This window comes from Piliocolobus tephrosceles, chromosome 4 (assembly GCF_002776525.5).
Source record: "Piliocolobus tephrosceles isolate RC106 chromosome 4, ASM277652v3, whole genome shotgun sequence".
NCBI lineage: Eukaryota > Metazoa > Chordata > Mammalia > Primates > Cercopithecidae > Piliocolobus > Piliocolobus tephrosceles.
Genome location: NC_045437.1, coordinates 54,945,805 through 54,966,998, shown reverse-complemented (window position 1 = coordinate 54,966,998; position 21,194 = coordinate 54,945,805). Strand labels below are relative to the sequence as shown.

At 35.3% G+C, this 21,194-nt stretch overlaps 1 protein-coding gene across 3 annotated transcripts in view; it reads left to right on the top strand.

The window, feature by feature from the left end:
- Positions 1-21,194, top strand: part of RNF180 (ring finger protein 180) — a 220,856-nt gene that overhangs the window by 23,551 nt on the left and 176,111 nt on the right. For all 3 annotated transcript variants that reach the window (XM_023210426.1, XM_023210425.1, XM_026447831.1), the window contains one exon: positions 12,486-12,620. In XM_023210426.1, the coding sequence (XP_023066194.1) occupies positions 12,486-12,620 (135 nt within the window). Of the gene's footprint in view, positions 1-12,485; positions 12,621-21,194 lie in introns of those variants that run through there.

Here is a 21,194-nt window from a genome sequence, read left to right as displayed (position 1 = left end):
ACAAAATAATTAATATCTGTGCAGCTCATCTGACAGAGTTATTATGTATGGTGTTCTGCTCATGTGAACAGCCACGGATTCCAAGGCCCACTTCAACAAAGCAGTTACGGATTATTGTTGGGATTGCTGTGCCCTGTATAACAATGAGATTTCCCTTACATTAAGAACATGATATTTCTTTATATCTACAAAAGGAATGTTCTTTCTCATTTTCTGGAGACATAAGGTACTGAACACTTATAGTATACAACCTTTAGGTGATTAATTAGGCTAAACTTAATGGTTACAAATACATTATGGTGCTTGTAAGCAAACAAAGTATATGTACATATTTTTAAGTGCCCAGGAGATATGGATAGTTTGTTTTTTTTTTTTTTTTTTTTTAAAGACAAAATTTAGAAATATTATTTGCCCTGAGATGGTTTGAACTGGCTAAATTATTTAAGCATTTTATTTTCTAAGTTGGTATGCTTTGCTCCTTTTGTAAATTTATCAATTTTACCTCACTTGAATTTTTATCTTAAGTTTTAAGAAATATATTGATAATTGCTAAGAGAGCTCTAAATTCTTTGGTCATTTCTCTTCTTGATTTTTCTTTCTTGTTCACTAACAGGATTTTTACCCTTTGAGAAATATTTAATTTGGTGAGTTTTTTTTGTACCACGACATGCATGTTATGCATATGGTATAACAGGAAGACACATAATAAACATGAGCATTCTAATAATGACAAAATTGGGAGGACTGTCTTGGGTTCTATAGGTACTGTTATGGACTGAATTGTGTCCCTCACACCCTGCCTCAAAATTAATGGGAGGGGGGGAGGGGGGAGAGATTGCATTGGGGAGTTATACCTGATATAAATGATGAATTGATGGGTGCTGACGAGTTGATGGGTGCAGCACACCAACATGGCACATGTATACATATGTAACAAACCTGCACGTTATGCACATGTACCCTAGAACTTAAAGTATAATAAAAAAAAAATTAATATGTTAAAGGCTTAACTCCCAATGTGACTGTATTTGGACATGAGGGCACAAGGGGAAAATTAAGGTTAAATGAGGTCACAGGGTGAGACCCCAATCTAATAGGACTAGTGTAATTATAAGAAGAGGAAGAGACATCTGAAATATACACAAACAGAGGAAAGGACATGTGACGACTCAGCAGAAAAATGGCCATCTGCATGCCAAGAAGAGAGGTCTTACCAGAAAGAAACCCTGCCAGTGCCTTGATCTTAGACTTTCAGCCTCCAGAACGATGAGACAATAAATTTCTTTGGTTTAAGCCACCCAGTCTGTGGTATTGTGTTATGGTAGCCCAAGCAGAATAGTGCATATTTTGGTACTGTGAATTGGTATTCTCCTGTAACAAACACATAAAAATGTAGAAACACTTTGGAATTAGGTAACATATGGAAGCTGGAAGAGTTTTGGTGCATCTGTTAGAAAAAACCTAGATTGACTTGAAGGAGTCATTGGTAGGAATGTGGATGTTAAAGATGATTCTGGTGAAGTCTCAGACAGAAATGAGGATTGTGTTGTGGGAAATTGGAAGAAGGTAGTCCTTGTTATAAAGTGGCAACAAAATAAAAAGAAAAACCTTGGCTGATTTGTATTCTAGTGCTTTGTGGAAGGTAGAACTTGTGAGTGATGACCTTGAGTATTTAGCAGAGGAGATTTGTAAGCAAAATGTTGAAGATGTGGCCCACTTTCTCCTTACCGCTTACAGTCACCTCAAAAGGAGAAAGATGAATTGTATAAGGAATTTTAAGCTAAAGGGAACCAGAAATTAAGATTCTGAAAATTCTCAGACTGTTTATATTATATAATAAATATTGGAAAGCATGTTCTGGAGAGGACACTCAATGTATGGTGGGACAATCTTTCCATTTATAAAACTGTGATGGGATTATAGCAGCAGAGATACTGCCATTTTGGATTAAAGGAGACAAGACAGGATAAAATAAAGGAAGGCTTTCAGATTTCTGGGATTCTACAGAAAAGGACCACAGGCCTATCTGGCTATGAATATGCCTTATCAACTTCAACAAAAGATAAGGACCTGAAGATGATACAGAGATGCCTCCACAGGCCCAGAGCACACAGACTCACAGGTCTAAGGCTGTTTCTTCCTCAGTTTCAGAGTTTAGGGCCATCTCTTCAGTTTAGCAGTTGAATATTTGTATACTTGTGTCCATAGCCTTAGGGGCAAGGCTGCCACCCAGAGCCAAGGGAGCAGGCCTACCATCTCAGTGGGCCAAGAAAGCAAAGCCACTGTTATGGTGGGCCTGTAGGTCAGACCATTAAGCCAGAAAGGATTATTACTGTGCCTTAATATCTAATGGAATTTGTCTTGCTAGGTTATGAACTTGCTTGTGACCTGCCACCCCTTTCTTTGTTCTGATTTCTTCCTTTTGGAATGATTCCGAATGGCAACCCTATGCATGTGCCACCATTGTATCTGAGAAGCGTATACATTGCATGTTTTCAGTTTCACAGCTGGAGAGGAATTTTGCCTCATGATTAGTCAGACTTTGAGTCTCTTCCATACCTGATTTAGATGATATTTAGATGAGACTTTGGATTTGGAGTTAATGCTAACGTGAGTTAAGACTTTTGGGAGCTGTTGGGATGGAGTGAATGCTTTTTTGCATGTGAAGAGAACATGAATTTGGGGGTCCAGAGGGAGGAATGTTACAGATTGAATTGTGTCCTCTCCCCTAAATCCATATGTTGAAGTCCTAACCCCCAATTTGGAGATAAGGTTTTTAAGGAGGTAATTAATGTTAAATGAGATCAAAAGGGTGGGGCTGTAACCCAGTAGGACTCCTGTCCCTAAAAGAAGAGGAGGAGACACCAGAAATACCCATGCACAGAGGAAAGGCCATGTGAGGACACAGCAAGAATGTGGCTGTCTGCAAGCCAAAATGAGAAGCCTCACCAGAAACCCTGCCAGCATCTTAATTTTGAGTTTCCACCATTCAGAGCTTTGAGAAAATAAATTTATGTAAGCCCCCCAGTCTGTGGTATTCTGTTATTGAAACCCAAGCAGACTAGTACATATATCATACTGACGAAGTATAACTTTTTTTACATTTAGAAAACCAATGCTGATATTAAATTTCAAAAGAAGGGTGTAAAAACTCAAGACAAAAGTAAACTTCTCCTTTTTTTGTTAATGAATGCCAATAGCTTTGAGTAGATGGTATTGTTATTGATGTCGAAATAATTTTTTAAATTCATAGACTATTTTTAGAGTAGTCTGTTTATAGAAAAAGTGAGTAGAAAGTTACAGAAAGTTCCCATTTATTTCTGTATGGAAAGTACAGAATACTTCCTCTTACCCTACAGTTTCTCCTATCATTAATGTCTTGTATTAATGTGGTATACTTGTTACAATTGATCAATGAATATTAACTAAAATTAATAATTTACATTAGGAGTCATTCTTGGAGTTGTATAGTTCTGTGGGTGTTGACAAATGTATAACATCATGTATCCACCATTACAGTATCATACAGTATTATTTCATTGCCCTAAAATTGTCCTACATTTCACCTGTTCATCCTTCTCTTCCCCCCCCCCCAGATTCTTAGATGTTTATACAAAGTGATGAAACTGCTAGAAAGCACTAAAATTGGAAATTGTCTTTCTTTACTATTCTGATAGAAAATATAGACTATTTTACAAAGGTCAATGCATGAAATACAAACATATTTTTTCTGTTGTCTAATGACTTTAAAGACTAATATGTCAGTGTTTAATTGACTTATTTTTTGCTATTGAATTTTAAAAGATTAATATATATTTTTATATTAGCACCTTATCTAAATGGTTTCAGAATATTTTTATCCCCTTCCATAAGTTGTCTTTTTACTCTGTTGATTGTTTCCTTTGTGTGCAGAACTTTTTGGTTTAAAGTAGTCTTACTTGTCTATTTTTGGTTTTATTACCTGTCTATTTTGTGTCAAATTCAAGAAATCCTTGCCAAACCCAATGCCAGAAAACTGTTTTCTTCCAGGAGTTTTACAGATTCAGATCTTATCATTTAAGTGTTTAATTCATTTCGAGTTGATTTTTGCATATGGTGTAAGATAGGGGTCCAATTTCATTTTTTTTTCTTTTTTTGCATGTGGGTGTCCAGTTTTCTCAGCATCATGTGTTGAAGAAACTGTCCTATTCCCCCACTGTGTTCTTGACACCCTTGTCAAAGATCACTTGATCATGTATGCCTGATTTTGAGATAGCAAACAAGCAATTAAAAATGGGTAATAGACTTGAATAGACATTTTTGCAAAGAAGACGTACGGCCACTAATATATGAAAGTGTTCTTAATATCAGTAATCATCAGGGAAAGGCAGTTCAGAATTACAATGAAATATTCCCTCCCATCTGTTAGGATGTTATCAAATAAACAAAATGTAAGTGTTGGCCAGGATGTAGAGAAATTTTGTACACATTTGATGGGAATATCGAATGGTGTAGTCACTGTTAAAAACAGTATGGAGTGGCCAGGCACGGTGGCTCACGCCTGTAATCCCAGCACTTTGGGAGGCCGAGGCTGGCAGATCATGAAGTCAGGAGTTCGAGACCAGCCTGACTAACACAGTCAAACCCCATCTCTAGTACAAATACAAAAATTAGCCAGGCATGGTGGCGCATGCCTGTAATCCCAGCTACTCAGGAGGCTGAGGCAGGAGAATCGCTTGAACCCAGAAGGCAGAGGTTGCTGTGAGCCGAGATCACGCCACTGCACTCCAGCCTGGGCAGCAGAGTGAGACTCCATCTCAGTAAACAAACAAACAAAAAACAGTATGGAGGTCTTCAGAAAATTAAAAATAGAACTGCCACATAATCCAGCAATCCTATGTCTGATGGATATACAGAATAATTGAAATAACAATCTCAAAGAGATAACTGCATCCTCATGTTCAGTTCAGGATTATTCAGAGTAGCCAAAATGAGGAGAGAAAAATCCAGGTGCCCACTGACAGATGAATGCTTGCAGAAAGTGTGGCATATAAATAGAGTGAAACATTCAGCATTGAAAAAGAAGGAAATCCTACCATTTGTGACAACATGGATGAACCTAGAGAACATTATGCTAAGTGAAATGAGGCAGTCACGTAATGGCAAATACATTATTTTACTTATATGAGGTTATCTAAAATAGCCAAACTCATAGATGTAGGGAATAGAATTGTGACGGTCGGGATGGGGAAAGGAAATCGGTAACTCTTGCTTAATGGATATAAAGTTTTAGTTATGTAGGATGAATAAGTTCTACAGATCTGATGTGTAATATATTACGTATAGTTAACAATACAGTATTATGCACTTTAAAATACTTTGAGGATAGATTTCATTTTAAGTGTTCTTAACCAGAAGCAAACCCTACAAAGGACAAGGAAATTTTTGGAAGTGATGGATATATCTGGTACCTTGATTGTGGTGGTAGAATCTTGGGCGTATACATATGTCTCAACTCATCAAAATGTATATATTAAATATATGCAATTTTTGTATACCATTTATATCTTAATAAAGCTTTTTTTTTAAAAAAAATAACTAACATCAGTCAATATAAAGGATAGCAAATCACGAAGTTACCTGTTTTGAGAGGTTGTCAGCTTTACATTAGATCTTTCTATCTTGGCCCATTCCCAGTTGCTTAGGATTTGGATTATGAAAGTCTTCTTTAGCATTTAACCAGTTCTTTGGTAGTGACAAGGGCTAGTACTGTTTATCCACATATAAATTTGTCTGTGTTATATATCACTTTAATAATGAAAGATCAGCCTGGGTTCGTTTCCACACTTTCTTGTTCTCCAGTTTTTCCTTGGTAATGGATAAGTAATCCCCATATGGGCAATGGTGTGAAAACACATCTGTGATTTCTTGTCTCATTGCAAGGACTTGACTTTTACCTACCCTAAAACTTTGACCTTTTAACCAGGGCCCAATAATAAGAGTTGTCACTGTAGACACTGCCCCATATTGGGCATTCTTTACCTACTGTTATCAAACAGAGGCAAGCATGAGGTTATATTGATGAGAGGAAAAGAGGGAAAGGAAGAGAGACACGCTTTAAAGTTACAAGTTTTAAAAGAAATTTTCATATTGAAATATACATATAGAAAAATGAACAGATCACAAGTATACAGCAAATGACTTTTCACAAACTGAACATGTATTTATGTATGTAAAATAGCAGTACGCAGAGTAGGAAAGCTAATAGTATGTTAGAAATTAGTATATTTCTAGTACCACAGAAGCTTATCAGGTATTATGTTGGCTTATTTATAAATTTAACATTGTTTCCCAGGAGGTTTTTTGTTTTGTTTTGTTTTGTTTTGTTTTGTTTTGAGTAGTACAGTTTCTCCTTCAAATAAGGAAAACTATATAGGAAAATATTTTCCATGATCTTATCCTCACCAGTTATCCTAGTGAGAAATGTACATATTGGGTGTAGAGTGTCTTCTGACTGATTAGTAATACTGAGAGTTATTTCATGTAAGTCCAAAAGTTGAATTTAAACATGTTTAAACCAAGCATATTTACTAGTATAGGAAAGTTTTATATACCAAGTATATGAAAGTGGTGTAGTGAAAATCATTTTAGTAAGTAGTTATTAACCACCTCCTGTGTAGTTAGGAAATAAAGAAATACCATATCAAAGGGGTGTTGTGTGTGTGAGGTAGAGGACCACATGCTTGCAAACGAGATGTTCCTGATACTTATGCTCTTGCAAACAAAGCATGACGTTTCTTCTCTGCAAACAGGAAGAACAAAGGAGTCAGCTGTAAACAGCAGACTCTGGGAATTGGTTAATGTTTAAGCATCTTAAGAAATTGGAAAGTTAGGGAAAGGTCAGAAAAACAACTCATGACATAAAAACAACTTGTGACATAAAAACAACTCGTTTCTTGTGACGTGATAAAATTCCACAAGCATGTATAAAATAAAGCAGAGCGTGCTGCTCGGGGCGGCCGCCATGTTTGTCTTGTCTTGTGTTGTCTTGTGTGTTCATTCCTTTGTTTAGGAAACACGCAGACCCCAACATGTGTGTGTGTAATGTAAGTTTTGTTTATTCATACATGTGTTCTCCCCAGTTCCTCAGCATCAGGGAACAAACTTGCTAACTGTTGTTATTTATGTGCAGTAAGTCCTCACTTAATGTCATTGATAAATTCTTGGAAACTACAACTTTAATCGGAATTAATATAATGAAACCAATTTTGCCATTGGCTAATTGATATAAATAAGAGTTAATTTCCTATGGCATATTTCTGGTCACAAAAACATCATCAAACTTTTAAGTAAAGACCAAAACACTACTAATATTAAGTATTAAAGTAAATGTAAGCTATACAGACATTTAAGAAATCAAGACATTTAAGAAAATAAGATCAATATTCACCCAGTTATTTTAGTTCAGGGTTGCAGCTGGCAGAAACGCAATCTGTCAGCTCAGGGTGCAAGGTGGGAACCAGCCCTGGACAGGGCACCATTCCATCACAGGATGCACTCACACTGTCTCAGATTGGCACCATTAAGACATGCCAGTTAATCTAATATGTACATCTTTGGGACATGGGAGGAAACTACAGTGCCCACAGAAAACCCGCACAGATTTGGGGAGAGCATGCAAACTCCACACAGACAGTGGCTCTGGTCAGGAGTCGATTATTTTTCTCATCAATGTTACAATGGAAATTGACTTTCCTTTCCTCATCAATTTTATAACTAGGTAATATTGAATAAAACAATGTTATTCAAGGGCCTGCTGTATTTCTAACAAGATGGAAACACCTGTAACCTAAAAACCAAAAAATGAAGTCATATATTAACAGGAACTTAGTCGCCCCCCCCTCCCCCACTGTTTAACACTTTCTGATGCTGTATCTCTTATTTACTAGCATTAGCTAGGAGTTGTGCTACAAATTTGGATAATAGGAAAAATAGTGAGCGTCATGGTATTATCCCTGATTTTAATGGAATGATTTTAAAGTTTCACCATCAAGTAATATATAATTGCTAATGTTTTTGATAAATTCCCTTTCTCTCAGGTTAAGGAAGTTTCCTTCTATTGCTAGGGTGGTGTTTTTTGGTTTTGTTTTTCATTTCTGACTAAATGTTGAATTTCATCAAGAGTTTTATTTTTTGCAGTTTTTAGGATGAGCATGTTTTTCTTTTAATCTTTCATTTCAGTATATTGAATAGTTTTTTTACCCAATTTTGACCATTCTTGAATTCCTGAAAGTAATCTTACTTGGTCAAAATGTATTATTATTTTAATTCATTGATGGAGTCTGTTGGCTAATATTTTATTTAGAATTTTAGCATCTATGTTTGTAAATAGATTGGGTTTTTTTTCTCATACTCACTTTGTCTAGTTTTATATTTCCTTGTCTAATTAATATGTCAAAGTTGTATTACTCTTATAGAATTATTTGGAGGAGCTGTTTTTTCTTTTCTGTTTTCTGGACTACAGTTTATAGGTTATAAAGATTATTTCATAAAAGATTGGTAAAATTTGGCAGTTACAACATTTATGCTTATATCCCCCTTCCAACTTGCTTTGGAGAAGATATCTGAGTTCTGTTTCAATATTAAAAATTGTTTTGTTTTATTCGTATTTTCTAACTTTAGATTAATTTTAATTTATAATTTTGTCCACTTCATCTCAAGTTTAGATTTACGAATAACAAATAAAAAGATCAGCAAAGACTAGAGACCCAGGAATGTGTAATTATTACTGTGCCAAATGCTGGTATTTTACCATAAAGTGTAGCAAATAGCAAAGGATAGACAAATAAATGCAACTTCGTTATGGAGGTTATAATTCCAGTGCTTGGTATTATAAAAAATTTCAACCTAATCTGTTATAAATATGTTTCTCTATAGGGACTCATCTATCATTCCTAAATATTTTGAAGAATGTTGTTGAGAAGTAAGATTTTCAAAAACAACATTTTTGATACAGCTGTTTTGCATAAAGTAGCATTTTTCTAAATGTGGTTCATGCCCCTGGTGTCTGTGAGACCTTTTCAAAGAATATGGTCAAAACTGTTTTCTTGGTAATATTAAGATGTCATTTGCCTTTTTCACTGTGTTGACATTTGCACAAATAATACAAAAGCAATTGTGGGTAAAACTGCGGGTCCCTTAGCAAAATCAAGGCAATGGTGACAATCTGTACTAGAAGTCATTTTATTTTTTACCACCATACAGATGCCACAAACCTGTTTATTGAAGCAGTAAATAATATTTTATTACATCTTTACTTTTAAGTACATCTTTTAAATGTTTTTTTGTGGGAAAAAATGAGAAGAACCCATAGAGCACTTCTGCAGTCTACTGATGGCTGATGATGGTCTTGAGGAAAAATCCATGTTCAGTTGTTTTGGTTGAGAGTTGAACTAGGTACCTTTTCATGGCACATTATGTTTTACTTGAATGATTGGCAAACTGTATATTCAGACATGGATATTTGGCAGTGTTATAGTGATAAATTTGAACTTTATGCAAAGATTTATATCCTAGAAACCCTGAATTACAATCTCTTAGATTGTGGGCCCACTGACTTGTATTTAAGTAATTCAAGGGGTTCCTTATTCTTTATATTTGAGGAGATGACATTGAACCGAGATCTAAATGATGAGAAAGGAACCAACCATGCAGAGACCCAGGAGAGGTGAGGAGGTCCAGACAAATGTTATCCAGTAGAAATACAATGCAGACCTTATCTATAAAGCTACATAAACAAGTACAAAGAAACAAGTTAAATTAATTTTATAATACATTTTCCTTAACTCGTTATATTAGAAGTATTGTTTCAACATGTACTTAAAAATATTGAGATATTTAACGTTCTTTTTTTCTACCAACACTTCAAAATCTGGACATCTCAATTTAGATAAGTCACATTTCAAGCACTCAATAAGCATGTCTGACTGGTAGCTACTGTGTAGAATAGCTCAGATCTATGAAGAGTGAACAGACAGCCAGTACAAAGGCCCTGAAGGAGATTCATAGAGAGATGTGCATTGGCATTTGGAAATTGAAAATACTGGATTAGAGCTTTGGAACAAGACCAAAACAGATATATGGATGTAAAAATCATTGATACAGGAGAATTATCACACAGAGTGAGTATAGTTTTCAGTGTTTAAATGAAGACTTACAATAATCTCCTACAGGCTTTTTTTCTACTACATAGTTGTACCCCAAGAAGGCATGGAAAAATTTCAGGGAGAAGAGGGCAGGTATCTCAGGGTTGGAGGGCACAGGCAGATGTGGAGTTTCTCCATACTTGATTTTGATATGACTCCTGCCTACAGTCCCTATCCTGGCTGAGGACCACTGGTTAAAAGGGAGATGAAGATAAAAGAGGCTAAGAAGGATATAGAGAGGAAAGAAGAATACTAAAGTTAAATTTGTTAGTGCTTCAACAGTGAAGAAAGAGGAGGGCAGGACATTTGCAAATTAAGCAAATTTTTTTTTTTTTTTTCTTTTGAGAGAGTTTCACTCTTGTTGCCCAGGTTGGAGTGCAGTGGCATGATCTTGGCTCACTGCAACCTCTGTCTCCTGGGTTCAAGCAATTCTCCTGCCTCAGCCTCCTGAATAGCTGGGAGTACAAGGCTTGTGCCACCACACATGGCTAATTTTTTGTGTTTTTAGTAGAGACAGAGTTTCACCATGTTGGCCAGGCTGGTCTCGAACTCCTGACCTCAGATGATCCACCTACCTCGGTCTCCCAAAGTGCTGGGATTACGGTGTAAGCCACCATGCCTGGCCAAATTAAATGATTTTTGGTGGTCATTGAGGTTGCAGTTAAAATGGAGTGGTCAACTGGGCTAAGATGCATTCTGAAGATGAGTCAGTAGTACAAAACTGCAGCTTATCTACTTGAAGGTCTGAACTAGAGCAGCTTGCTGTGCCCTCTCAGCCAGAGTTCTTTAAGTCCTACCTTTAAAGTTGATTACTGTCTGTCCATGTTCCCTCTCTTATAGTTGCATTTTACTTCATTGTTAATTGTACACATATCTCTGTGTTCACTCTGACCATACTATAGATTCCCTTGGGGATTTTTTTTTTAAATGTCCATTTCTACCTCCATCCCCATCTCAGAATCAGTAAAAAATTTCTAGGAGTGGGACCTAGGCATCACTGTTTTTTTAAAGCTTCCCAAGCGATTCTATGTGCTACAGTTGAAAAACTGCTGATCTGTAGCATAGTGAGCACCTCTGAGACAGAAAGTAAGTTTTACTTATTTTCATGTTCCCAGAGTTTGACTCATTGTCTGGCACATAGGTAGCTTTCAATAAGTGTTGGATGAATGAGAAATGAATGAACAAATGAAATGTGGCCAGGGAACTAGGCAGGCCCATGTGAGTAGCCTGATAAATTAATATTGCCTTTCTTTATAATGGATAATTACCAGACAAGTTATTTAACACCCTGTACCTATTTTGGAATTGTTATATATTAGTGTGAAACTATTATCCCAAATTGGTTTAAATCAAAGTAGTGACATAAAATCTCAGGTGCAAAAATAGATTGCAAAATTGGTGGGGCTGTTCTCTGAGTCTTGCTTGATTATATACCAGAGGTAGTATATAGTTAACTGTACCAATAAGTACAATATAATGGAGACTGTTGCTTTCAGGATAAAGGATTTTTGCTATCAATTTAAAGTAGACACTTCCAACTTTCATAGAATTAACAACGCGGTAAATCTTATTTTTAAAATTTAATGGTATGACTATTCAAAACATCCTGCTTATAAGAATATTTAGTTCTTTGTCATGACTCTTTAAAACCACTATAGGCCAAGTGCAGTGGTTCACGCCTGTAATCTCAGGACTTTAGGAGGCTGAGGCAGGGGGATTGCTTGGAAAGCCAGGAATTTGATACCAGCCTGTGCTACCAAGCAAGACCCTGTCTCCACAGAAAGTAAAAAAAAAAAAAATTAGCCAGGCGTGGTGGTGCACTCCTGTAGTCCCTGGTACTCAGGAGACTGAGGCAAGAGGATTGATTGCTTGAGCCCAGGAGTTTGAGGCTATAGTGAGCTATGGTTGTGCCATGGTACCACAGCCTGGGTTACAAGAGTTGAGACCCTAAAAACAAACAAACAGAAAAACTCCTGCAGTAACTTATTGAATTGACTCTACAGATTGTTTTACCACTTTTAGTGAGAGTCAAGTGAAAAGCAGTTGATATAAAACTTTTTGCACAAAGGAAATAAGCTGGTAGTCACTAACATAATATATCATCATAATTCATTGGAATTTTCAATCTCAGATGTAATGTATAGAGTACCCCAAACCTAAGACCTGATAACTAATAGGTACCTTAATAAATGGTAGTTCACTGCTTTATGCTCCACTTGTAGCTAATGCTGTGCTAAGGATTTAGAAAGTCCAGTTTATCTGACAGTTTAACATTCTAAAAATGCATTATTGTTTCCACAGATGAAAAGAAGCAAAGAATTGACAACTAAAAATCATAGTCAAGAGGAAACAAGTATTCTTCGTTGTTGGAAATGTAGAAAATGTATAGCAAGCTCTGGTTGTTTTATGGAGTATCTTGAGAATCAAGTGATTAAGGTGAGTATTGGTAACTCCAGTCTTTGTTTCCTCGTAGAGGAGTGCTGTGGGCATATCCACACATATGCACACTTATTCTTCTCTACCTTATTCAGACAAAGAACAAATAGTTCTTTGTCATGATTCTTTGACTCTTACCTTATTTCACCTGACCCACTGAAAACATTCTAAAGTGGTATTCAAAAAGCATCCCCCTTCCACAGTTAAAATTAATTTTGCCTTTAATTACTAATGTTAATATGACATCAGTGTTTTAAGTGCAATGTTATAGGCATAAGCTGAAGATAATAGTCAATGTTTTTTATTACCACTGTGAGTGAGCCTCAGTAATCACTGCACAATTAAATTCAGAATCCTAGTAAGAATTGGCAACTTGTTGTATAGGTTTTTTTTTTTTTTTTTTTTTTTTTTTTTTTTTTGTATTCTCTATGGGCCTGGAAGAGAAAGTTCATGTATAATATAAAAGTAACCCATAGGAAAACCTGAATAATATTCAAGTGTATGTTTGGTCATCCTGATAAAAAATGAGTGTTTTTAAACAACAAGAATAAAAATTTCTTCACTTCTCTAAGAGTAGTATCAAAGAGGCATGAACTAGAAACTAGTTAATTAATGGAGTTTGGAGGGAATTCTGAATTTAACAGAGAGTGTGACTGTAATCACCTGTTATTGTTTTCTTCTGCTTCTTTGAGCGACATACTCAGCTTTTGGTTTTTGTTTGTTTCGCAGTTTTACCTCAGTTATATTTGTTAATGATGGTTTCCCTTCTACTTTAACAAATTAGCCAGTCTAAACTGATAATAGTAGATAACTTTGATTGGATACTTACTACATGCCGAATACTTATTTTTTTGAGATGGAGTCTTGCTCTGTTGCCCAGGCTGGAGTGCAATGGCGCGATCTCTACTCACTGCAACCTCCACCTCCCAGGTTCAAGTGATTCTCCTGCCTCAGCCTCCCAAGTAGCTGGGATTATAGGCTCCTGCCACCATGCCTGGCTAATTTTTGTATTTTTTAGTAGAGATGGGGTTTCACCGTGTTGGTCAGGCTGGTCTCAAACCAAATACTTTTTAATGACTTGAAATAACATTTTAATTAGGAAAAAATACAAAACGTTTTATGGTAAGAGTATTTTGGTGGATATAACTTACATGTAATACAAAAATTAAATGTACAACTTGATAAGTTTTATCAGCCCTGCCATGAATCAGATCAAGATATGCATTTGCATCACCTGAGGAATTTTTCTCCTGCCCTTCTGCAGGCAGTGGTCTCCTTCTCACTGACGTCTTTCACCATAGTCTAGGTTTGCTTGTTCTTTACATTCCTTCAAATGGAATAATACAGCATGCACTCTTTTGTGCCTGACTTATTTTTGTCAGCCTAGTGTTTTAGAGATTTATGTTTTGCATGTGTCAGTAGTGTGTTCCTTTTTTCTCCTGAGCCGTGTGCCATTTGTGAATATACCACAGTTTATCAATTTTTTTCTGCCAAAGGACATTGGCATTCATTCCAGTTTTAAGTTATGAATAAAACTGCTATCAAAATTTTTATAATTTTTGTGATCATGTTTTATTGTTTCTTTTTAATATATGCATAGGAATAGATTTTTGGGGTCATGGGGGTAGATATAGTTTAATTTCTTAAGAAATTGTTAGTAGTTTTTCAAAGTTTATGTTCACTTCTGGTGGCAACATATGAGAATTCCAGTTACATCTTTGCCAATACTTAATATTTTCTGTCTTTATAATTTTAGCCATTCTGATAGATGTATAGTGGTATATATCATTATAGCTTTAATTTTCATTTTCTTGGTGACTAATGATGTAGAGTACTTTTTTATGTACTTGCTGGTTATGAACTGTTTTAAATGCTTTTTAAATATTTTTCATTCCTTACAGTAACTCTTTGAGGAAGATAACCTATCATCTCCATTTGCTAGATAAGGAAACTGAGGCACAGAAGATTAGGTAATTTGCCCAGGTTCACACTGCTACTAAGAAGTGCAGCTGCAATTGGACTGGGCAGTGAGGCTCCAGAGCCTGTGCTCATAACCTCCACACTCTCTTTGCTGCCTTTGCTCTTCCTTCAGGATAGCATACAATGTCACTTCTCACTAGAGTGGCTGATCCTTTTATTTATCTGGAGAACTCCCACTTATTCATTCATTAAAACATATTTAATGAGCAAGAACAGTTCAAGCACTGCTGTAGGATGTATTGGGATGGATAGTGGAAGAGTGGTACAGAGTTGAAAAAATATACTCTGGTCCTTAGGATCTCTAAAGTCTTGTTGAAAATAGGCCAACCAGTATAGTCTGATTTGAGGAGTACTCTAAAAGAGGAATGCAAACAAAATTCTGCCTGGGCTGGTCACAGAAGACTTCATAGAAAAGGTAATATGTGAACATATATATGTTTGTTTCTTACAGATTTTAAAGTATACTTTGTAGACCATAAAATTCACCCATTGTTAGATAACAACTTAATGATTTTTAGTTGTGCAACCACCACTATATTGCAATTTTGAGCTATTTTCATTACCCCAGAAAGTTTCCTCAGGTCTGTTTGTCCTGCTCCCATCCCCAGGCAGCTTACCAATCTTATTTCTGTCTCTGTAGATTTATATGTAAAATAAAATGTATAAACATAATAAAATATGTAAACCATGGAAAATACCTTATAAAATAAAAATGCATTCATTTATATAAAATTGCATATGTAATTTAAAAATATGTAAAATTTATATACTAAATTTATATAAAATACACACAAATTATTTTAAAATGAAGAAATAATTCAATGTCATTGTTAAGTCTTAGCAGAAGGATTAGTATGAAGCAGTGACTCTGAGGGGGGCTTCTAAAGTAATGTTAATGTTAAATTTTTTAATCTTGGTAGTGGGCATATTGGCATTTTCTTTAAGTTCCCTTTATAAAACATATTTTATATTTTATAAATCTGTATACATTATCAAAATATTAAAAATGAACATGAAAGGATCCTTTAAAGGAAACCACAAAACAAATTATTAGAACCCCAAAGTAATTTTATCAGTACTGTGCTGAAAGGTTGCTAAATTTATCACCTATTAAAGTAACTATACAGTTAAAAATCAGCCATGTATGTAGTAAGTGTTTTGTTTCTCAATTTTCTGTAAATGAAATTACACTGTGATTATTCTGGAAATTGCTATTTTTACTCAGTATTACCATGTCGAGTGTAGATTTAGTTCATTTCCACTTCTGTATAGTATTCCAGTATAGTATTCCAGTATATTAATATATCTCAAACTTCATAATTCATTTTGTTGATAGTCATTTGACTTACATCTATTTGTCTTGTTCTTATAATCAGTGCTGCTGTGAACTTTCTTTTGCATATCTTTGCACACATGGGCATGAATATTACTCTAAATGGAGTTCCAGCATCATAGGGTATGTGCATGTTCAACTTTACTGGACAATGCTGTTTTCAAATGACAATCTCACCAGCAGTAGTTCAGCATTGTTGTGATTTTACATCTTCACCAACATTTAACATCTCATTCTCAGAAGTCAAGTGTGTTTTCTGCAAAATGTATATTTTTCTTGCCTATTTTTCTATTAAGATGTTTTGTTTTTGATATTTGGAGATTCTGTGTTCTAAATACTAATCTTTTTTTGGTTATTGTGTTGAAACTATTTTTTCCAGTTTATGTAACTTATATTTCATTCTTGTGGTGTCTTTGTTGAACAGAAATTCATAATTTATGAATGTATTAGTTCTGTCCTTTGTGTGTTGTACTGTTTAAGAAAATATCGTGAGGGGAAGATGTTTTTTCCTCTCCTTCTACTGAATATCAAAGTTGAGATAGGCAAGTTTCCTTGTGTGCCCTTCTGAGAAACAGGTTTCTTGTTTACCCTCATACTGAGGTTATAGCAGCTTTATGTAGGAAGTTTCTCCGTAGGTTATTTCCATCCCAAGGGAGCCCATGGCTTTATCTCCTTTATTCCACATGCAGATGTGAAATGGCTCTCAGAACAACATAGAGGATAAGGAAACTGGGGAAACCACATCAATAGCTGTTGACTCCGGGACCACACTTCTTTAGCCCTGACCATTGACAGGAAATTTTTTGTAGTGTCGAGTGGATGTATCAGATGTGTCAAAGTTAGATTCGTATGGAATTTAAACTGTAAGGGAAACTGGTACATTTGAGCTTTAGTTATCTAGCCACTGGCATGCAGTAAGACATGAGAAAGGGAATTTAGAATGGAGTTTTCAGACAATCTGCAGTGCCCATGAGGAGAAAAGGGGACTTCAACCTTGCCTTCAGGCCTGAGATAGATGAAATGTGGGCAAAAAACAAAAACAAATAACAACAATAAAGACCCTAAAGATGTAGAAATAAAATAACAGAAATAGTCTCCATTTGTGCAATCTGTGTTAGGGAGTGACGTCCTTAGTTTTAGTTAGTTTTGTTGGTTTTGGACATGTGAAGTTTGTATGGCCTGTAGAATATTCAAATAATTTAGGAAGCTGCTGGGTTATGTGGATATGGGATTCAGAAGAGAGATCTGAACTAAAACTGGATCATCAGCATGTAAATTTTAGGTAAAGCTGTGAGAGTGGATGAGATTACCATGCAGTGTATGAATGGAGTAAGAGATAAGTAGTTCCTATCATATAGGAACATTTATAGGATAGACAGAAAAAGAGAAGCTCTCACAAAGGAGAAAAAAAGAGTGAAAAAATAGAACTGAAAATTAGGATACAATATTATGGAAGTCAAGGGACAAACATTTTCTAGAAAAAAAAGTGTTGATTATTCATGTTAAATGTTAAATGAGATCTAAAAGATCAGACATTGCCTTCAATGTGCAGACTGTATACTGCACAATTCTAGAGGGAGCTAGTTTGTGAAAGGTTTGCCCTGGATTTGTGCAGAGTTAGCATACAAACTATATATCCGTATGTAAAGACCCTAAATGAGAGTTAAAAGTGTCCATTGGTTTTAAAAGAAATCATTGGTCAACATTCATTGTAGTTGTGAGACTTTTTAGGGGCAGTTACCAAATTTCACTGAGTTCAGGTAATTGGGAGCTGAGGGATAGTAAAACATTTAACAATAAAACACTTTAATTATTACGTCATGACTTCTTCTGTCACCAGGCTATGAAGTATTTCATCTGTATAACACCATTGCCAATGGAGTGGCTGACATGAGTAGGACTGATGAATGTTGAATTGATTATTCGAGTATATACCTCCTCCCTCATGTCTTTTGGTTAGAAAATTTGCTTGTTTTCTCTCTGGCTTTATTATTCTGGTGGTAATTTTCCTTCAATGGCTGTAATATTGAAAGAAATATTTTTATTGCTTACTACATTTTTAATACTTTGTGTTCCCTTTTCTTAGTGACAGTATTTGTTCCATGCTAGTCTTACCACATGCTATCCTATGGACTGAATTGTGTGCCCTCCAAGTGCGTATTTTAAAGGTGCAGTGTGACTATATCTGGAGATAGGGTCTTTAGGAGTTAATTAAGGTTAAATGAGAGCATAAAGATGGGGCCTAATCCAATAGCACCGTGGCTCTATAAAAGGAAGAAAAGAGAAAGAGATCCTGTGAGGACACAGTGAGTAATCAGCCACCTGCAAGCTAGAAAGAGAGCCCTTGCCAGAGCCAGAACATGCTGGTACCCTGATCTCAAACCTTCAACATCTAGAACTGAGAGAAAATAAATTGCTATTGTTTAAGTCATTCAGTCTCTGGTATTTTGTGATGGCATCCCAAGCAGACTTAGACTGCACAGTTCCTGTAATAGGAACTGGAAATTCAAAGATGAGCAGAAGAGAAATGGTAGGTTCTTGTGAAGGTTTCAGGATTTATCATTTAATTTTCTATTAATATTATAACATTTGTAAATATATTCTAATTATAGTATAATTAATCATATTAAAAGTTTGATATTTATAACTTAATATTGAAATAATTTAATATTTGTAATATTGACCAGTTACATAAATATTATTGGTTACTCATATAGATATAAATTATTAGCTGTTTCAGTGGCAAAAAGGAAAAGTATAGGAAGCCATAAGAGTAGTATATAGGTAGGGTGCTGGACCTAACTGTGAGGCTTTTCTGAGGAAGTGACTTGTGTGGAGATATGATGGATAAGTGAGGACAGTACAGGTGGGAGAACATTCCAAGATTCAGAACCAGCATGTTCAAAGGCCCTGTGGTGTATCCCTGGTTTACTAAAAGAGATTGCCATGATTGGAGTTCAGAGATGAAGAGGAAGTTTGGCAAGATCTGAGAGTAGAAAGTTGGGTACTGTTCAAGTCATGTATGGTCTTGTAAGTCAAAGACTTTGATCTTTATCCTAGGAGCTGGGAAGTCAATGAGAGGAAGTAACATGACTTGAATTTTAAGATTAGTTTGTTAATAGTGTGAAGAGTGAATTAGAAAGGTACCAAGAATTGAGGCAGGGAGCCTGTTTGCTTTTTAAGTGAGATTTTCATTTTTTTCAGTTCATTGTGACCTTTTGATTGTAAAAAGTTTTTAACCCTTAAAGTACTTTCTCAAAGTACAAATAGGCAAACTAGGCAGTCCAGTAGAATTTTGGTTCCTTTACATTTGTGACGCGTTAGACAATAATGTTAATTTAAATAACATTTTCGTTACATAATCTTTTCCCTGTAATGTTAGCTGCGGTAGTCAAATAATATAGTTGGTTCGCATTTAAAGAATTAGCTGGCTGGGCGCGGTGGCTCAAGCCTGTAATTCCAGCACTTTGGGAGGCCGAGACGGGTGGATCACGAGTTCAGGAGATCGAGACCATCTTGGCTAACACGGTGAAACCCCGTCTCTACTAAAAAAATACAAAAAAACTAGCCGGGCGATGTGGCGGGCGCCTGTAGTCCCAGTTACTCGGGAGGCTGAGGCAGGAGAATGGCGTCAACCTGGGAGGCGGAGCTTGCAGTGAGCTGAGATCCGGCCACTGCACTCCAGCCCGGGTGACAGAGCGAGACTCCGTCTCAAAAAAAAAAAAAAAAAGAATTAGCTGAGGGAATGTTATTGCTTACATTGGAAATGCCAAGGGTTAAACATCTTCCAAAATTTTATATAATATTACCAACTTTTTGCATGTAACTTGTTACACTTAATTAAAAATATTAAAGATCACATAATGATAAAAAATAAGGCATCAAATTTGTAATTTTAAAATTAAGTGATATTTTTGTTATAGCAACTGAGAATATTCCCAACACTTAAAGAAAAAATTAAAATAACAATACATTGGCTCCCTCTGCTGCTTGAACAAATTATTTCATTTACAAATATAATTTTTTCAACATTTTTCTGACATTATTATGTGAAATTGCTATTACCTTCTCCTCCTTTTACTTCCTCCTTCCTCCGTGTGGGAAATTTGAGACATAAAGAAAATCTGTCTAGTAATTTTTTTTTTTTAAATCCTAGTGAAACAGTTCTAATTTTCAGTCAAATTTTTCCTGAGAAGATAACTTGTTGTACTAATACTTTGATGGCTTTAAATTCCTCAAATTGAGTTGCCTCCAGTTTCATCATTCATCTTAAAATATGTCCATCAAAAATTGTTTTATCATTTATATATTTGTGTGCTTTTACAAAATTAACTGACTTAAAACTTAGAAGCAATGGTACATCCTCTTTACTTGTAGAATTATATTGGAAATAAATATTACAAATAAAAAATATATGTTTTCTTAGACTGTGTTGGTAAATACAGGTGAAAGTAGTTGGCATTTTCATTTATAATTGAGGTGTCTGTGTTTACCCTGGTCCATATGTAAAGTTTTCAGAAAATGAAACAATGCTATAAATTCAACCCAGCTTTTTATGCTTTCCTACCTGTATGAATTGCTATTTCTCTTTTTTTTGGTTGTGAGGAGATGAAAGTATACTTTAAATTTTAGCTATTTAAAAGAAACAAATATATGCTGTTTTATATTATTTTTTCTCAAATGAAGGAGGGTGGGTTGAGGGGTACAAAAGCAGAATCAGCTGTGGAATTTTTTCTAAATGTACCTCTCCCTACATACATTTATTTTAGTTAATTTAAAAATAAGATATGCTTCAGTTTTAGTTTTATAAGCTTAGAGAAGAATAGCAGTATCATGCCTTAAAACATACACAGGCTGGAGATATAAGAAAGTTTATTGCCCTAAAAACTATAGTATTTTATATGGCATAAGAGGCAATGTGGAAGCTTGGGATCTCTTATTTCAGTGTTCTTCTCTGTAAGACAGTAAAAACTCTTAAGACAGTGCCTGTGCATAGTGAGCGCATTTAGTGAAAAGAAGAAGAATAAGTACATTGGGCGACAGAGCGAGACTCCATCTCAAAAAAAAACAAAACTTTCTTCTACCTACAACTGTCACTCCAGTGTTTATTCTCATAGGAGTATTCATAAAGCATTTCCGAAATTTATAGTGGGTAGTGGTGTTTTAGTGTTATGATCAATACTGTGTGATTAAAAAATGATAAATTTATATGATTAAGTGAAATAATGAAATGTACATAGTAAATAAGACATAGAACAGTG